Source organism: Gekko japonicus, unplaced genomic scaffold (genome assembly GCF_001447785.1).
Source record: "Gekko japonicus isolate JY-2015 unplaced genomic scaffold, Gekko_japonicus_V1.1 scaffold1270, whole genome shotgun sequence".
Lineage (NCBI taxonomy): Eukaryota > Metazoa > Chordata > Lepidosauria > Squamata > Gekkonidae > Gekko > Gekko japonicus.
The window spans coordinates 349,649-363,350 of record NW_015170315.1 but is presented as its reverse complement, the minus strand read 5'-3'; the positions used below and the strand labels follow the sequence as shown (position 1 = coordinate 363,350).

The following is a 13,702-nucleotide window of genomic DNA, read 5'->3' as shown; positions in this document are numbered from 1 at the left end:
TGCTTTCCTAATTCTTCAAAAGTTGCAGGATGCGTTAACTGTGGATATGCAGTATTATAAGCCTTCTCTTTTGTTCTCCTGGCTTCACTCCAGCTGCTGCGTTTTCTCAGAAAAACACATTAACAAAATCATTTTTGAAAAAAGCAGTTCAGTATTGGGTAAGTAAGTTTTGCTGTTAAAAGGAATGGAAGAGAAAAATGGCTGGAAAGGAGTTCTTATGAGCTCAATAACAACTGTGGGAAAAGCCATATCAGTGTAAGAGTGGTAAGGAAGGGGAGAGGATTTTCAAGGGCTCACTTATTCAGAAACCTGAGAAAACAGTCAAGTGCATTTGTACATAAAGAGAGATCAAGAAAAACAAACGTCCAAGGCCAAGATCCTTTCTTACACCTAAAATAAAAGGGTCCCAGCTCCTCATAGAACATTTGATTTATGCATTTAAAATATTTATAATCCTGCCTTTCTCCTGAGCATTTCAGGACCACAGGCAGATAAGCACATGTCAAAAAACAGTTATGGACTGCTGTTAGGAACAAGAGGCTCCTCCCACATGCTTGTCAACTTCCTGTGTCCATTCAGTGAAAGAGCCGTGAGTATGCTGGTGCGGGCAGGCATTTGGCCATTATTTTGGTTGCCTTTGGTTCTGGCAGATATCCAGAAATGGTGGCCAAACTCTCGTGAGAAGAAGGAATCGCGCAGGAGTCTAGAAAGCAGCAAAGTGCTAATTTTTACGAGGCCCATGAAAGTAAGGAAGTAAGGAGGATTATTCCCGCTGCCGGACACCTCATAGAGCTGTCCTTGGATATGGGAAAGACACACAGATCTCCCATTTGCTGTAATGGCCTGGCACACTCAGTGCCCACCTGCATGTGTTGAGCAAATGGGATAGGGCTCTGTTATGCCTTGTCAAGATTCCTCCCTGTGAAGGAGACATACTCATAGGAAGGAAGGATCCTATATCCCTGCACCTTGCCTGTTTTTGCATTTGTGTTGCCTTTGTCCTAATCAGTAGCTGTGCCCCAATCAATACGGGAAGAGGATATTGGACTCTTTATGTCAGATTTCTGTGTATTTTTGGACCCTTTTTAATGTAGAGTTTTTGGCAGCCAAAGATGCTGAGAAGTTCAAGGGCAGGCTCCAAAACAATTGATCTGAAAACTGCTTCTTGAGCAGTTATATCACCAGAGCCTCACTCTGGTTTCTGAACATATAGACATTGTGTCTCCATTTAAGCAGCAGAGTACACATTTCAGGATTTAATGCTTGGTGGAGAATTTATTAGATTATGTTAGGTTTCACATTTTTCAATGAGATTCTGTCTTCTCATTCACTGTATTTTGGCTGACGTGTAAAATGCAGTTTTACATCACTCTAACTCAGAATTTGACATCTTGCTGCAAATGTCACATAGTTTATTCACATAGAATAATAGTATGTGGATTTGTTGTAGTGTAGGACTGCTTGCTTTCACAGAAAGTCTTAAAATATGCATAGATGCTTTCCCTCATACAGCTGTGAAGTCAGCATTTCTCAAGACTGTGACATAGGTTTGAAAATTTTAATGCTATGAGTCATTTCTCTTGATCTGAGGAGCTTCATGGGGAAATTCTATTTCACTTTTAAAAAATCTCTGCTGTACTGTAATACTTCCATAAAAGTAGTTTGAAGAGCCTGTTTTCATATGGCATCCAAAAAGCCACTTTGGAATAATTCCTTCTCTAATGTGCTGCTGCAAATGACATTCCGTGTAGCCATCACTTCACGGTCACAGATCTGTTGGAGCTGATAGTGGGGCTGGGGACCCCCACGCACACAAAAAAACACCCCACTGTTATGAAACAAGGGGGGAGATGGAGGAGGGATTGTGCAGAATTTGCGAATGTGACTCCTTGTGTTTTGTGGCCTTGGCAGCCCTGAATAGCCATGACTTGCCTTATCTCGTCAGATCTTGGAAGCTAAGCCATGTGGTTAGTACTTGGATGGAAGGCCAAGGTTGCTTTGCAGAGGAACGCATCTCTTGCCTTGAAATTCCCATACTCCTGGGGTCACTATGAGTGAGCTGTGACTTGAAATTCCCATACTCCTGGGGTCACTATGAGTGAGCTGTGACTTGATTGCACACAATTATTATTATTTTGTGGCCTTACAATCCCTCACTCACACTTCAAAATAGGCACCTTGGAGACTACCAAATTTATTCCAGCACAAGCTTTTGAGGCAGAGATGGCTTCATCTGATCACCTCTCAGGGAGCATTAATTATCAGCTCAAAAGCTTGCCTTCTATCCCCCACAATTCCCTTTTGTTAACTTAAGAAATAAATCAAGGAACCTTTAGCAGGGGCTCAGCTTTCTGTATTCCTGCAATGCTAAACTCAGGAGCAAAGGTGGGATATAAATAATTTAAAACAGTGTTATTCTGAATGGTTCCTAGGTTTCAAAGAAGCCAGGCCTAACCCGGCCTGCCATTCCAGGGCTGTAGTCTCCTTACACATGTGGTACCTGCAACCAGTACACCAGAAACTACAAAGCAAGGAAGGTGGGAAAGGGGATGAAAGAGGATAAAGAGGAGGCTCTTGTGTCATCAGAAGAGAGGCCAAGCCCCAGATCTGGTGTCACTGAAAATTGCAAGGCAGAATTCCAAAAGAACCCTTCAACAAAAAGAGAAAACTCTGAATCTTGGCTGGAGTCCTGGACCATCAGAGGATGAAGATGTTACACAGTATTAGTTAGAATACTTAACACAATTGAATAGCTAGAATTATATGTGCTGGACCGAAATAATACATTCATCTTTTCCGTTATATTTTATTATATTAATCTCCTGAGGATTGGGTATTGAACAATCATCCTCTCTAAAGCAGATGTTATACAATTAGCATAAAATCATAGCAGGTACAATACATCAGCTTAAATAGCTGTCAGGTAAAGCTGTATTAATGTGCATGCATAATACATCTGATGGGCAAAGCACTTTTTCTGATGAACGTCTTCCTTATTCAACAGGCAGAAATCTGTGTTGTCTTGCTAAAATGTTTTGTATTTCCCTTGTGCTTGGTAGCACAATAATCTGTGCATTTTAATGAGTTTAAGACAGTTGCTAATGAGAAAAATAACATCATACCTTGCCAAAAAAAGTAATGACTTTCTGAAAACAAAGTCATACTGGCTCTATTACATTTGACAACTCTGGGACCTCTTCTCTGTGTGGAAATACCTCTAGAACTCGATCTACATGAAATAGAGAATTGATGCAGTACATCATAACCCTCTCCTGTGTTACCTGAGAGCCAGTTAATAGGCTGGATCCAAGCAGCTTTTCCCTTGGGGGGAAAAGAGAGGATCCCTTTGGACTTCCACAAGGCTATACCCGGGACAATGTGGCCTGTGTGGACAAAAGCCGTGTGTGGGATGGTGGCTATAGTAAGGAGAGAGTGAGTGCAATTGAACCAGATGACCCAACAAGTTTCATGTAAAAGTAGGGATTTGAACCTGAGACTTCTCTAGATCTGAGTCTGAAACTCTTTAACTACTACACTAGACTGTTTTTAAAAAGTACACAGAAATATCCAGAGTACCAAATGCAAACAGAGCAGGTTTTGTGGAAGTGGTCTTTGCCGCAGGCAGTTTTCCTACGCAGCCCTTTGCTCCCCAAGAAGCAGGGGATGCAGCACACGGGCTTCCGTGGGAAGGACAGGGTGGCAAATCTCACTTTGATAATTCGCAGAATGTATTGTAACTCGACCCATTAATGACGGAATTGACCGGTTTGGTATTTTAGTAATTAAGGTTGTAAGGATTCTATGTTGTAGACTCTGTGTTGTAGTATTTTGGTCTATTTTGCTGGTCTTATGACTGTTTTTAATAAACTTGTTATAATACTTGAGTAATGCTTGTTATAATGCACCTTGATAATTTCACACCTTTCTTAGCTAGCTGGATCTAAGTTACTGTTTCTTCCTTTTTGTTTATGAACTTCTAATTACACTTTAAGTCTGAAAAGTTATTTTTCTTTTTCGTGGGGTCATACTGATGGACACTAAGGCTCTCTGTCTTTAAAAGTGCAAGTGTGGTACATGGGGCCCTAGTTCAGATTGATGCTGCATGGGGAGGGAAGAGAGGATTTAACCCTGCCCACCAGTTTATTCTCGCTCATCAAACTGGAGTCTTGCCCCATCTCCAGTGCTGCTCCTAGAACCTGTTTTTTTCTTCTTTAAAGAACTAACATTGTGTGTTTCTGTTAGTGAGGTTAGAACCTTCTCTGTACATAGCTTTTAGAGACCAACAGAGGTCCAGGATTTTTGTCTTAACCCTTAAAAGTCAAACACTGCATTTAATTTTAACTGCCTGAAAAAGTAGAGCAGACTTTCCTGCATGGTTCACATACTCTTCTGATCTAGCAGTTCTTAAGCTCTTTGCCGCCACTCTAGTTCATCATTCATTCCATCTGTGTCATGTCTGTGTGTCTTTTGTTTTTGTTTTTAGTTGAGGAACTGGACTGTGGAAGAACTTCAGAGGAGACTTGGTGCGCTTGACCCAATGATGGAGCAGGAGATAGAAGAAGTTCGACAGAGATATCAATCGAAACGGCAGCCAATTCTTGAGGCCATTGAAGCAAAGAAAAGACGCCAACAGAACTTCTGAGGAATGCTCACCAGTAGAATAGATTTCCATCACCCCTAACAATAAACTGTGCTTTTACAACTCTAGATGGATTTCTGTTTAAAATGTGTTAGCAAGGCAGAAGGCCAGCGTCTTTCCCTCTTTTTTACTGTAGCACCTTTTCAAACTCAGGAATGTTTTTTTAATGCCATAGTATGGAATCCTCATGAACAGGTAATGCTGCGTTTCAGTGTTTTATGTGTCTTTTAAGAGGTTGCATGTGGCTTCCGCCGAGCTTTGTTACTGTTTAGAGCTCGTTTTTGTCTTATGACTCTGAGGAACAGTTGGAAGTGGACTAATTAACACAGCTTCAGTCTCACTTTCGTTGGCTCCTCCTCTGCAGTTTTCAGATTATTCTGCACAAATGCATTGAAATGCTTTGTTTCTTTCTGAAGGTTACAAAGTGTGTAAAATGGTTTAACTTGAGGTGTTCTGTGAAAATGGAAACTCTGCATACTTGTATATCCACCTAAACTTGAAGTGGGGGGATGCATCATTTAACTTCTTCTCTCAGGGCCACCAAAAGTGAACACTGTATAATGAACTAACCCTGCTCTCAACTGTGCTCTACTACTGTTTGAATGGTACTGTGAACAGAATTCGAAAAGGAAAATAAAACTTCCAATTTTTATCCCTTCCAAAAGCCTATAAAAGCCCCATGCCTTATATTACCATACTTACTGCATCATAGTTCAAGATTATCATCTGTTTTTTCCCCCTCTATGTGTATACTTTGAGTGAATGCTGATACCTTAAGCAATTTCTTGGTTTTCTAAAAAATGTGAAACCAATCAGTGGCTGAACACAGTATGAATCCCACTTCCTGCCTGCAGCGGAAGAATGTCAAAGTGCTTGCAACTCAGGAAACTGGGAACTCTCTTGAGATAACAAGAGGCTTAAAATATTTAAGGAATTGTTAACTTTTATGAGCTTTGCTATTTTGAGCTTAATTTGTTTGTGGCTTGCAATGCTAGTTTAATTTAACTCAAAGTGCAGTTGTAGTTTCTTTTGAAGATTATTGGTTAAATTTAAAAGAAATATCTGTTGACCCAAAGGAATACCTTCAAATTGTAGATTTCTGAATTTCTTACCAATTACATTTGTTCTAGGCAGAGTCCACTAGGAACCCTGGTTGGGAAATTAAATGGGAAGTGTGTAGGAACCAAGCCTCCCACAATTCACATTCATTAGAGTAGAAATAGTACTAAAAGTTATGGTTGAATTGTGTGCTTAGTGTTAATTATGGCCTCTCTGAATTTCTTACCTTTAACACCCCCTCTCGTCCATGACCAAATTTTATGAAAATCACTGGCATGTCGGGACCAAGATCCCAAAAGGGTTTATTGTGTGTACACAGAGGACTCTGGCACAAGTACACTGTGATTTTTTCCTCCTCCAGTAGCATCTCATTGTGCATCATGGAATGTGGACAGTCCCCTAATTTTTTCAGTGATATCCCTTCAGGTATACAAATACCATTCCTGCTGCTTAAGGCCTAGAAGCATTTATTTGTGAGGGTGTATTCTATTAGACACTTGCTACAGCAGATTTCTCCTACTAGATTACTTCTCTATTTGAAAAATGCTAGATTGGTGAGGTCTGCCCAGGTACTTCCTGCTGTAGGACTCTTAGTCCTAAAGGAAGCTACATGTTCTGTTTTTTCAGTTGTAGTTTTAATAGCAGCTATTCCCTGTCTGTTTTTTAAACAATAGTTTAAATTGCTGGCTTTTCCCTTTCTAAGGGCACGTCTATTAATACCTTTGGCTTACACTGGAGTCCTAGAAAAAGCTAAACAAGGAAAAAGGCAGAGAAGGAATGCAGTTTGTGTGATGCAAGAAGAATCACTGAATAATAAACCACAGTACCTGTGTGTCTTTTGTAATGCCATGATGGTCAACTTCCTGGGGAAGCATGCATTCTGATAACTTCTAATATATTACAGGAATAACTCTGCAAACAAAGTTGGCAAATTAAAAAATAATCCTGCTTGCAAGGCAAGCAGCCTTTTTGAAATATTGGTGACTGTTGATGGCTGAACTCTCCAGCAAATCGTCTGGCATGAGGATTGTCAATGACCAGCGTTCTAATGTAACTTCCTAAAGCAGGGTCCAGATGCTGTCTGCAGTGCAGCTTCTTGTTCATGTTTGTTGTTCAAATAGGCTCATTTTTGCAGCCCGTTCTCCAATTCCCTTGCTGTAAAAGCAATTTTCACGTACACCAAAAAGATGGAAGGACCTTTAATAGTTAGCCATGAAGCAAATTGCTTCTAAAATGGGAGCATTTTGCCTCTGGTTAGGATGCTTATGCAGCATAATGTGACTCATACATGTACCAAGCCCGAGTGAATTGCTTTCACATAAAGGAGATGATGGCATATTTAGTTGGCAGTATTGCTTTCATAATACCATAGGTGCTACTATTTTTTTTTCCTTGATAGAGAAAGTGTCATGTTTTAGGTCTTATCTTGCTATCATACATGGGCATTGTTAGTGAGGAGGGGGTACCTGTGCTGTAGAAACAAAGGGGTGAGAAACCACAATGGTCTTAGTGACTTAGTTCTCCCCCCCCCTCCCAAAAAAATTGCATGAAAATCAGAATAAAATGCTAAACTTTTCCACCTGGGAGGAGTCCATGCATTAAACAAGCCAACTCTGTCATGTTCAGCAGCTTAACAATCGAGACCTCATTTTGCAATTTTCTGAAGGAATGTTAACATTTCATCTGTCACCCAGATTGTGATCTCAGAGACTAATCTCTTGAAGGAATGCTGTCCAATTTGAACTGCTTTTGGCAAGAATATTTATATAACTGGGAAAATCACATTCATGTGGTTAGTGGGTCCTTATTGCACTGCTCAAAGTATTCCAAACCAGCTGCCAAGATTTCCTTTTTGCGATCTGAAATCAAATGTCTGGTGTCAGTTACGCTGAGAGACTTAATGTGAACTTTAGTAGCTTTAATATTTTGTAATAAAAGAAGTTATACTGGTATGGTGTGCTAACTTGAAATCCTGTTTTGTAGAGACCTGCCTGTTTTGTATATAATAGTATGGGATCCTTGGTTTGTATATGTATGAAAAAAATAACTTTATTGCATTTCCTTTTTGAGTTTGATACAGGAGATTTTTGTTTGTTTTGGACTTTAAATATCTTTACCTTATTTGTTTAATAGGTCAAAATAAACGGTTCTGATAAAACTGTCTTATTGTGTAAAACCTCTTTTTACGGTGCAAAATGGCATGGCTATAGTACCTAGTGTAACTGGATTACATGCTTAATATGGAACAAATTTTGACTGGCCTTTACATAACTGCCCCATTTGGGGATATGGGGAGGTGTGTTCTAAACTTCCACTGTTGGTATCTGACATTTGTATTCATCTTTTCTTTTAAGCCAACTGATCTGGGAACTTGCTAATAGACTGCTGAAGGTAGCTAAGCTAGAATGCCAATTGAAGTTGGAGACATTACTCAACTAACTTATTACAAGACAGATGATTTATTTAAGTATGTTGTTTATTCTGCCACTTCACAACTTACAGATTGGTAAAGCACACCCACAACCAATAATATCACAATTAAGATAGGCCGCAAAAGAAGATACACCACAAACTAAAATCAAGGAGCAATGAAAACTCAGTGCACAAAACCTAGACCAACAGATTGCTCTCAGAATTAAATTACATCCACCATAGCCTCATAAATCTAAGCAACCTCTCAATTCCCTAAGAAAATTGACAGCTAGATCCTCACAAACCAGGAAGGAGATAGAGGATCAGATAGACTTCATATCAGTCATACTAAAGGCCTGCTGGAATAATGCTGCCCTGCAAAGCTTCTTAAATCTTGGCAGAGAAGTCTTTCTGCTCATCTTCTGTGGTGAGCTATTCCTTAAAGTGGGGGCAGTCATTGAAAAAGGGTAGCCCAAACAGAAGACATGGGGACCTCTTGGAATGAGAACTAATAGAAGGTGACCTGGTGCCATAAAAACTGTTGTGCATGCATGTATCGGGAGAGGTATGTAGGTCCCAGATCATTAAACGGCTTTATAGATTAAAACCAGCACCTTGAACTGAGCCCAAAAGCAAACTGGAAGCTAGTGCAGTTGTCAATAGCAGTAGTGTTACAGGGACTTAATGTTCCTCATCAACTAAAAGGTGTACTGCCACATTTTGTACTGGTTGTCTTCAATAACAGCTCAGTATAATTAGGTGCCATCAAATCTCAGCTGATTTATGGTGATCCTTCATGAGGATTTCAAGGCAAGAGATGAGCAGAGGTGGTTTGCCATTGCCTTTATGGCAGCCAGCATACAGTTGTTACAGGAGAAACCAAGTTCTTTCCCTGTTCATCTAGAAGATAGATTCTGACAGTTACTTGATAGCTTGCCATATTTTGGATTAGATTCTTTCAGCTGCATTTTAGATAAAACAGGCAGATTATCTTTTGCTTATCCTTGGAGAAAATCCAGTAAAATATTTATATATTGCCCAAAGACCAGTAGCTTTCTTCTGAGCCCCTCATTTACTAAATTCTGCAGAGGCATGTTGTTTTTCTTAAACTGTTCAGAAGACTGGTTGGAGACATTCGTCCAGCCATCCCAAACTGTAATCTCTACCATTGTCTTTTGCTTGGATGTATTATATGGCCATTGATAGCCTGCACAATGCACTGGCTAAAGAACTTCTTACTGGCATCTTCACTGGCCCAGATTTCTGGCCTCCTTGTAAGGCAACAGTAGCAAATGGGTTCCTAAATGTGTATACATGAAGCAATCACATATTATGATTAGTACAGGTGTATGCACTGAGGAGATTGATTCTTCAAAGTGATGCAAGGGCCTGAATTAATTCATTAAATTTGAAAATAATAGATTCATTTCCTTAAGCCTGTATTCTTACTTTTAATAGGTGGTGGTGATAGTTTATTTTGTAGAACAGAAAATACTTTTTTATCCTATAATGATCTTTAGCAACAGTATGAGTAAACTGAGTTCCAGCGGGGCTAATTAGTGACTGTGTCATTCATCATTTTTCTTGGCCCACGGCTTCGGTAGTGATAACAGGAGAACCTGTTAAATGGATCAACCTGTTGTTGTCAATGAGAATGTGTTCCCTAAGAAGGAAAGTTTAAGGAGCTTGTATGGCAAATTTTTTCAATTTGTACCATTGCCTCAGTTACATAAACCAGAACCTTTCTGATTATGTAAATAAAGAAAAGTGGCAAACCTATAGGGTTACATCCCGTGGAAGATTTCCACTAATGGAAGAGGGAATAGTTTTTGTTGATTTTCCTCTCCTCTCCTGCAGACTTCCATCTCCCCTATCATGCTATTGTTAGGGGAGGCAAGGAAGTCCTGTTCTACTGATAGAAGTCAGCCAAGTTTTAGGACAGGATCAGAATCATGGTAATGAAAATATTTTGTAGGATCTCTGTAACAGCGGTGTTCAGTATGCTGGAAATTGTATCGCAGTGATGCCACATACTTTCTACACATACACACTCCCCTTGATAATTTGATAAAATAGCTATTTATTTATTTGTTTATCGTCAAATTTATACCCCGTCCTCCCCACAAAGCAGGCTCAGGGCGGCTTCCAACAGCAAATACAATAATACAAAATAAAAGCATAAATAATACAGAATTAAAACACAACATTTAAATTAGTATATTACAAAATTACAAAATACTGGTGGCAGTTAAAAATCAAACGAATGAGATGCTTTCAAATGAAAGTGCTTCGATGTTATTCCCCATGAAATGTTTAGATGTTATTCTGCTCGTTCTTGAGACAGCTGCTCGATGTCAACATTACGGGCCATGCACCAAGGCGGCAAACTAGGGTGATGGCGGCCCCTAATTGTATGCCTGGCAGAAGAACTCCATCTTGCACGCCCTGCGGAACTGCAAGAGGTCCCACAGGGTCCTGATCTCCGGGAGCTCGTTGCACCAGGTAGGGGCCCCCACCGAAAAGGCCCCGGCCCTAGTAGCAGCTAGCCTGGCCTCCCTCGGGCCAGGGAGGGTCAATCGATTTTGAGACCCAGACCGTAGTGCTCTCTGGGGTATATAGAAGGAATTTAAGTGACTATTGGCCTGTAAGTGGAATTTGCATATCCCTCCCTTTCTGCAGATGCTCCACTGATTACCAATCAATTACTGGATTTATTTCCAGTTTCCTTCACCTACAAAGCCTTTAAAAGTGTTGGACTCACCGACCAGCAGTACCTCTTCTCCTGCAGTGTTCCACTGTGACTGCTCCACTCATCTGAGCAAAGCCTTCTGAAGGTGCCACCTCAGCAAGCAGGTAACATCAGCAACTGCCCATTCATGCACATTCTCTGTGCTGGCTTGTATATTATGGTACAGTCTCCCTGAGGCTATTAGGAAGACCCCCATGCTTCATTCACAAATTGTGCACAACAGAATGGTTTGGGGGGGTATTCTTGTAGAGGGAGCAAAGTTGCGATGTCATGGATCAGCTCAAGAGGTGACTTCTGCTAATATACTGATAGTCCGGTTGCCATCTGCACACATTGGGGTTTTTATTGTCTTACCAAGGATCTTTGCTTTTAGATTCAAATATTTTCATGTAATCCACTGACTAATTGACTGAAAGGTTCTTGTTTTATCATATGCCTCGAGTCTCAGTGGAAACATGAAATATAAATGAAAATAACAAGCAATGAATATGCATATCATGAGGGTACACAGTGACTATTAGAAGTGTTGCTGCCACCACTCTTAAATAAATGCTTCCAGCAGGCTGATCTTTATGTTATTAACAAAATGGAAGAGTTGGGTAACAAAGCATGATAGAGGTTTACAAAATTATGCATGGGATAGAGAAGGTAGAGAAAGAAGTGCTTTTCTCCCTTACAATACAAGAACCCATGGGTACTCAATGAAATTAATGAGCAGTAAGCTTAGAACTTACTGGGGGCTGTGGTAGCTCAGAGGCTAAGATGCTGAGCTGCAGACTGGAAGGTCTGTAATTTGGCAGTTTGAGACCCTAGTGCCGCATGATGGAGTGAGCTCCCATTTCTGGCCCCAGCTCCTGCCAACCTAGCAGTTCGAAAGTAAGAAATTGCAAGTAGATAAATAGGTACCACTTTGGTGGGAAGGTAACAGTGTTCCGTGCGCCTCAGCATTTAGTCATGCCGGCCACATGACCATGGAAATGTCTGCAGACAGCGCTGGCTCTTCGGCTTGGAAATGGAGATGAGCACCGTCCCCTAGAGTCGGATTCGACTGGCTTTTGAGCAAGGGAAACCTTTCCCTTTAGTAAGCTTAGAACACATAAAAGGAAGTACTTCTTCACACAAAGAGTAATTAATACATGGAATTCACCGCTGCTGGAAGTGGTGTTAGCTATAATCATTGACAGCTTTAAGAGAGGACTGGATAAATGGCACAGAGGTCTCTGAGTGGCTATTAGCCACAACGTATGGATGGAACACTATGTCTGGGGCAGTGATGCTCTGTATTCTTGGTGTTTGGTGAGCAACAGTGGGAGGGCTTCTGTAGTTCTGGCCCTGCTGATGGACCTCCTGATGGCACCTGGGTTTGGCCACTGTGTGGCACAGAGTGTTGGACTGGATGGGCCATTGGCCTGATCCAACATGGCTTCTCTTATATTCTTATGTTCTTAAGTCAAACAGAGTAAAGCTCTTTGCACCAGAGGAGGGCTTTGCTGTTAGTGGAATGGATTCATAGGATCCAATCTCATAATAATCCCTTCCCCAAAATCGCAAATTCTTTATCTTAAGATATAGGGGAAAGCTGAATAATCATAAGCACAGTAGAAAATAAATATATGTGAATCTAACATTGCAAAGCATGATTAAATTGTTTGCTTTTTTAGCAGATCAAAAGAGCACTAAATTGCTTAAAGATCTGGGTTTCACAAAATCAGCTTCTCACAACAGAAAATCCATGTGTAAATTAATGTTCCCCAACAATGGCTCATGTTTTAATTTAATTAGATTTCCTTTTTCATGTGTTAGATGATTTAGGAGCATCCTTAACTAAACCAGTTGTGCATTTGTAGCAAGACATATGTATAAAAAGAAAAGGGCCAAGAAGGAAGATGGAAGCTGAACCACACTGAGCCCTTCTCAGGCAGAGCCCCATTTCTCCATAATAACACAACTAGTACCGAGCATCCTTAACTAAACCAGTTGTGCATTTGTAGCAAGACATATGTATAAAAAGAAAAGGGCCAAGAAGGAAGATGGAAGCTGAACCACACTGAGCCCTTCTCAGGCAGAGCCCCATTTCTCCATAATAACACAACTAGTACCAACGCAATCCTTATTCTATTTTCAAGGGGTTTTTGTGTGTGTGCGGATACTTATTTTCGCCAACAGGGGGCTCACTATCCCCCAACAGCTTTTCCTACATAGTCAGTAGACTTCCTGGGTTTGTAGAAAAATCCAAAAACTAAAAAAAATCCCTTCAGGGACGGCTGAATTCCTCCCAAAACCTTTTGAAATGGCCTCTGCAGGGATCTGCTTCAGGCATCAACGGTGAGAGATTAGAATGTTGGGGGGGGGGTTTTCCTAAGGCTTCTAACTGGCTCTGTCAGTAAAAGGGTGGGGGAAGGGCCCTTTCCAGGCAGGGAGGGAGGGAGGGAGCCTTGGTTAGGCTGAAATATGTGACTGGTCCAAAATCACGCAGTCAGCTCCCACTGCAAGATGGGGATATGAACCTGGGTCTTGCAGACCCTACTTTGAAGCTCTAACTGCTGCACCTCACTGGCTTTCATAGGGTGGCTACTGATGAACGGTAGCAAGCAGCCGAGGCTAGGTGATTCATGCAAATCGGGGGGACCTGGCAACCCTACACTACTGCCAGGCCTAGAGTTGCCAACCTCCAAATGGGACCTGGAGACCCCCCAGAATTACAACTGGACTCTAGACAGCAGAGGTCTGTCTCCCTGCAGAAAATGGCTGCTTTGGAGGGTGGACTCTGTGGCATTATACCCAGCTGAGGCCTCTCCCTTCCCAAACCCAGCCCTCCTTAGAGTCCACCACAAAATCTCTAG

At 41.1% G+C, this 13,702-nt stretch overlaps 1 protein-coding gene across 1 annotated transcript in view; it reads left to right on the top strand.

The window, feature by feature from the left end:
* The window catches only part of STK4 (serine/threonine kinase 4), an 81,335-nt gene extending 76,581 nt beyond the window's left edge, over nucleotides 1–4,754 (top strand). The window contains exon 11 of the mRNA XM_015418028.1: nucleotides 4,484–4,754. Within this exon, the coding sequence (XP_015273514.1) occupies nucleotides 4,484–4,642 (159 nt within the window). The 3' untranslated portion in view covers nucleotides 4,643–4,754. The remainder of the gene's footprint in view (nucleotides 1–4,483) is intronic.
* Nucleotides 4,755–13,702: the final 8,948 nt, after the last annotated feature.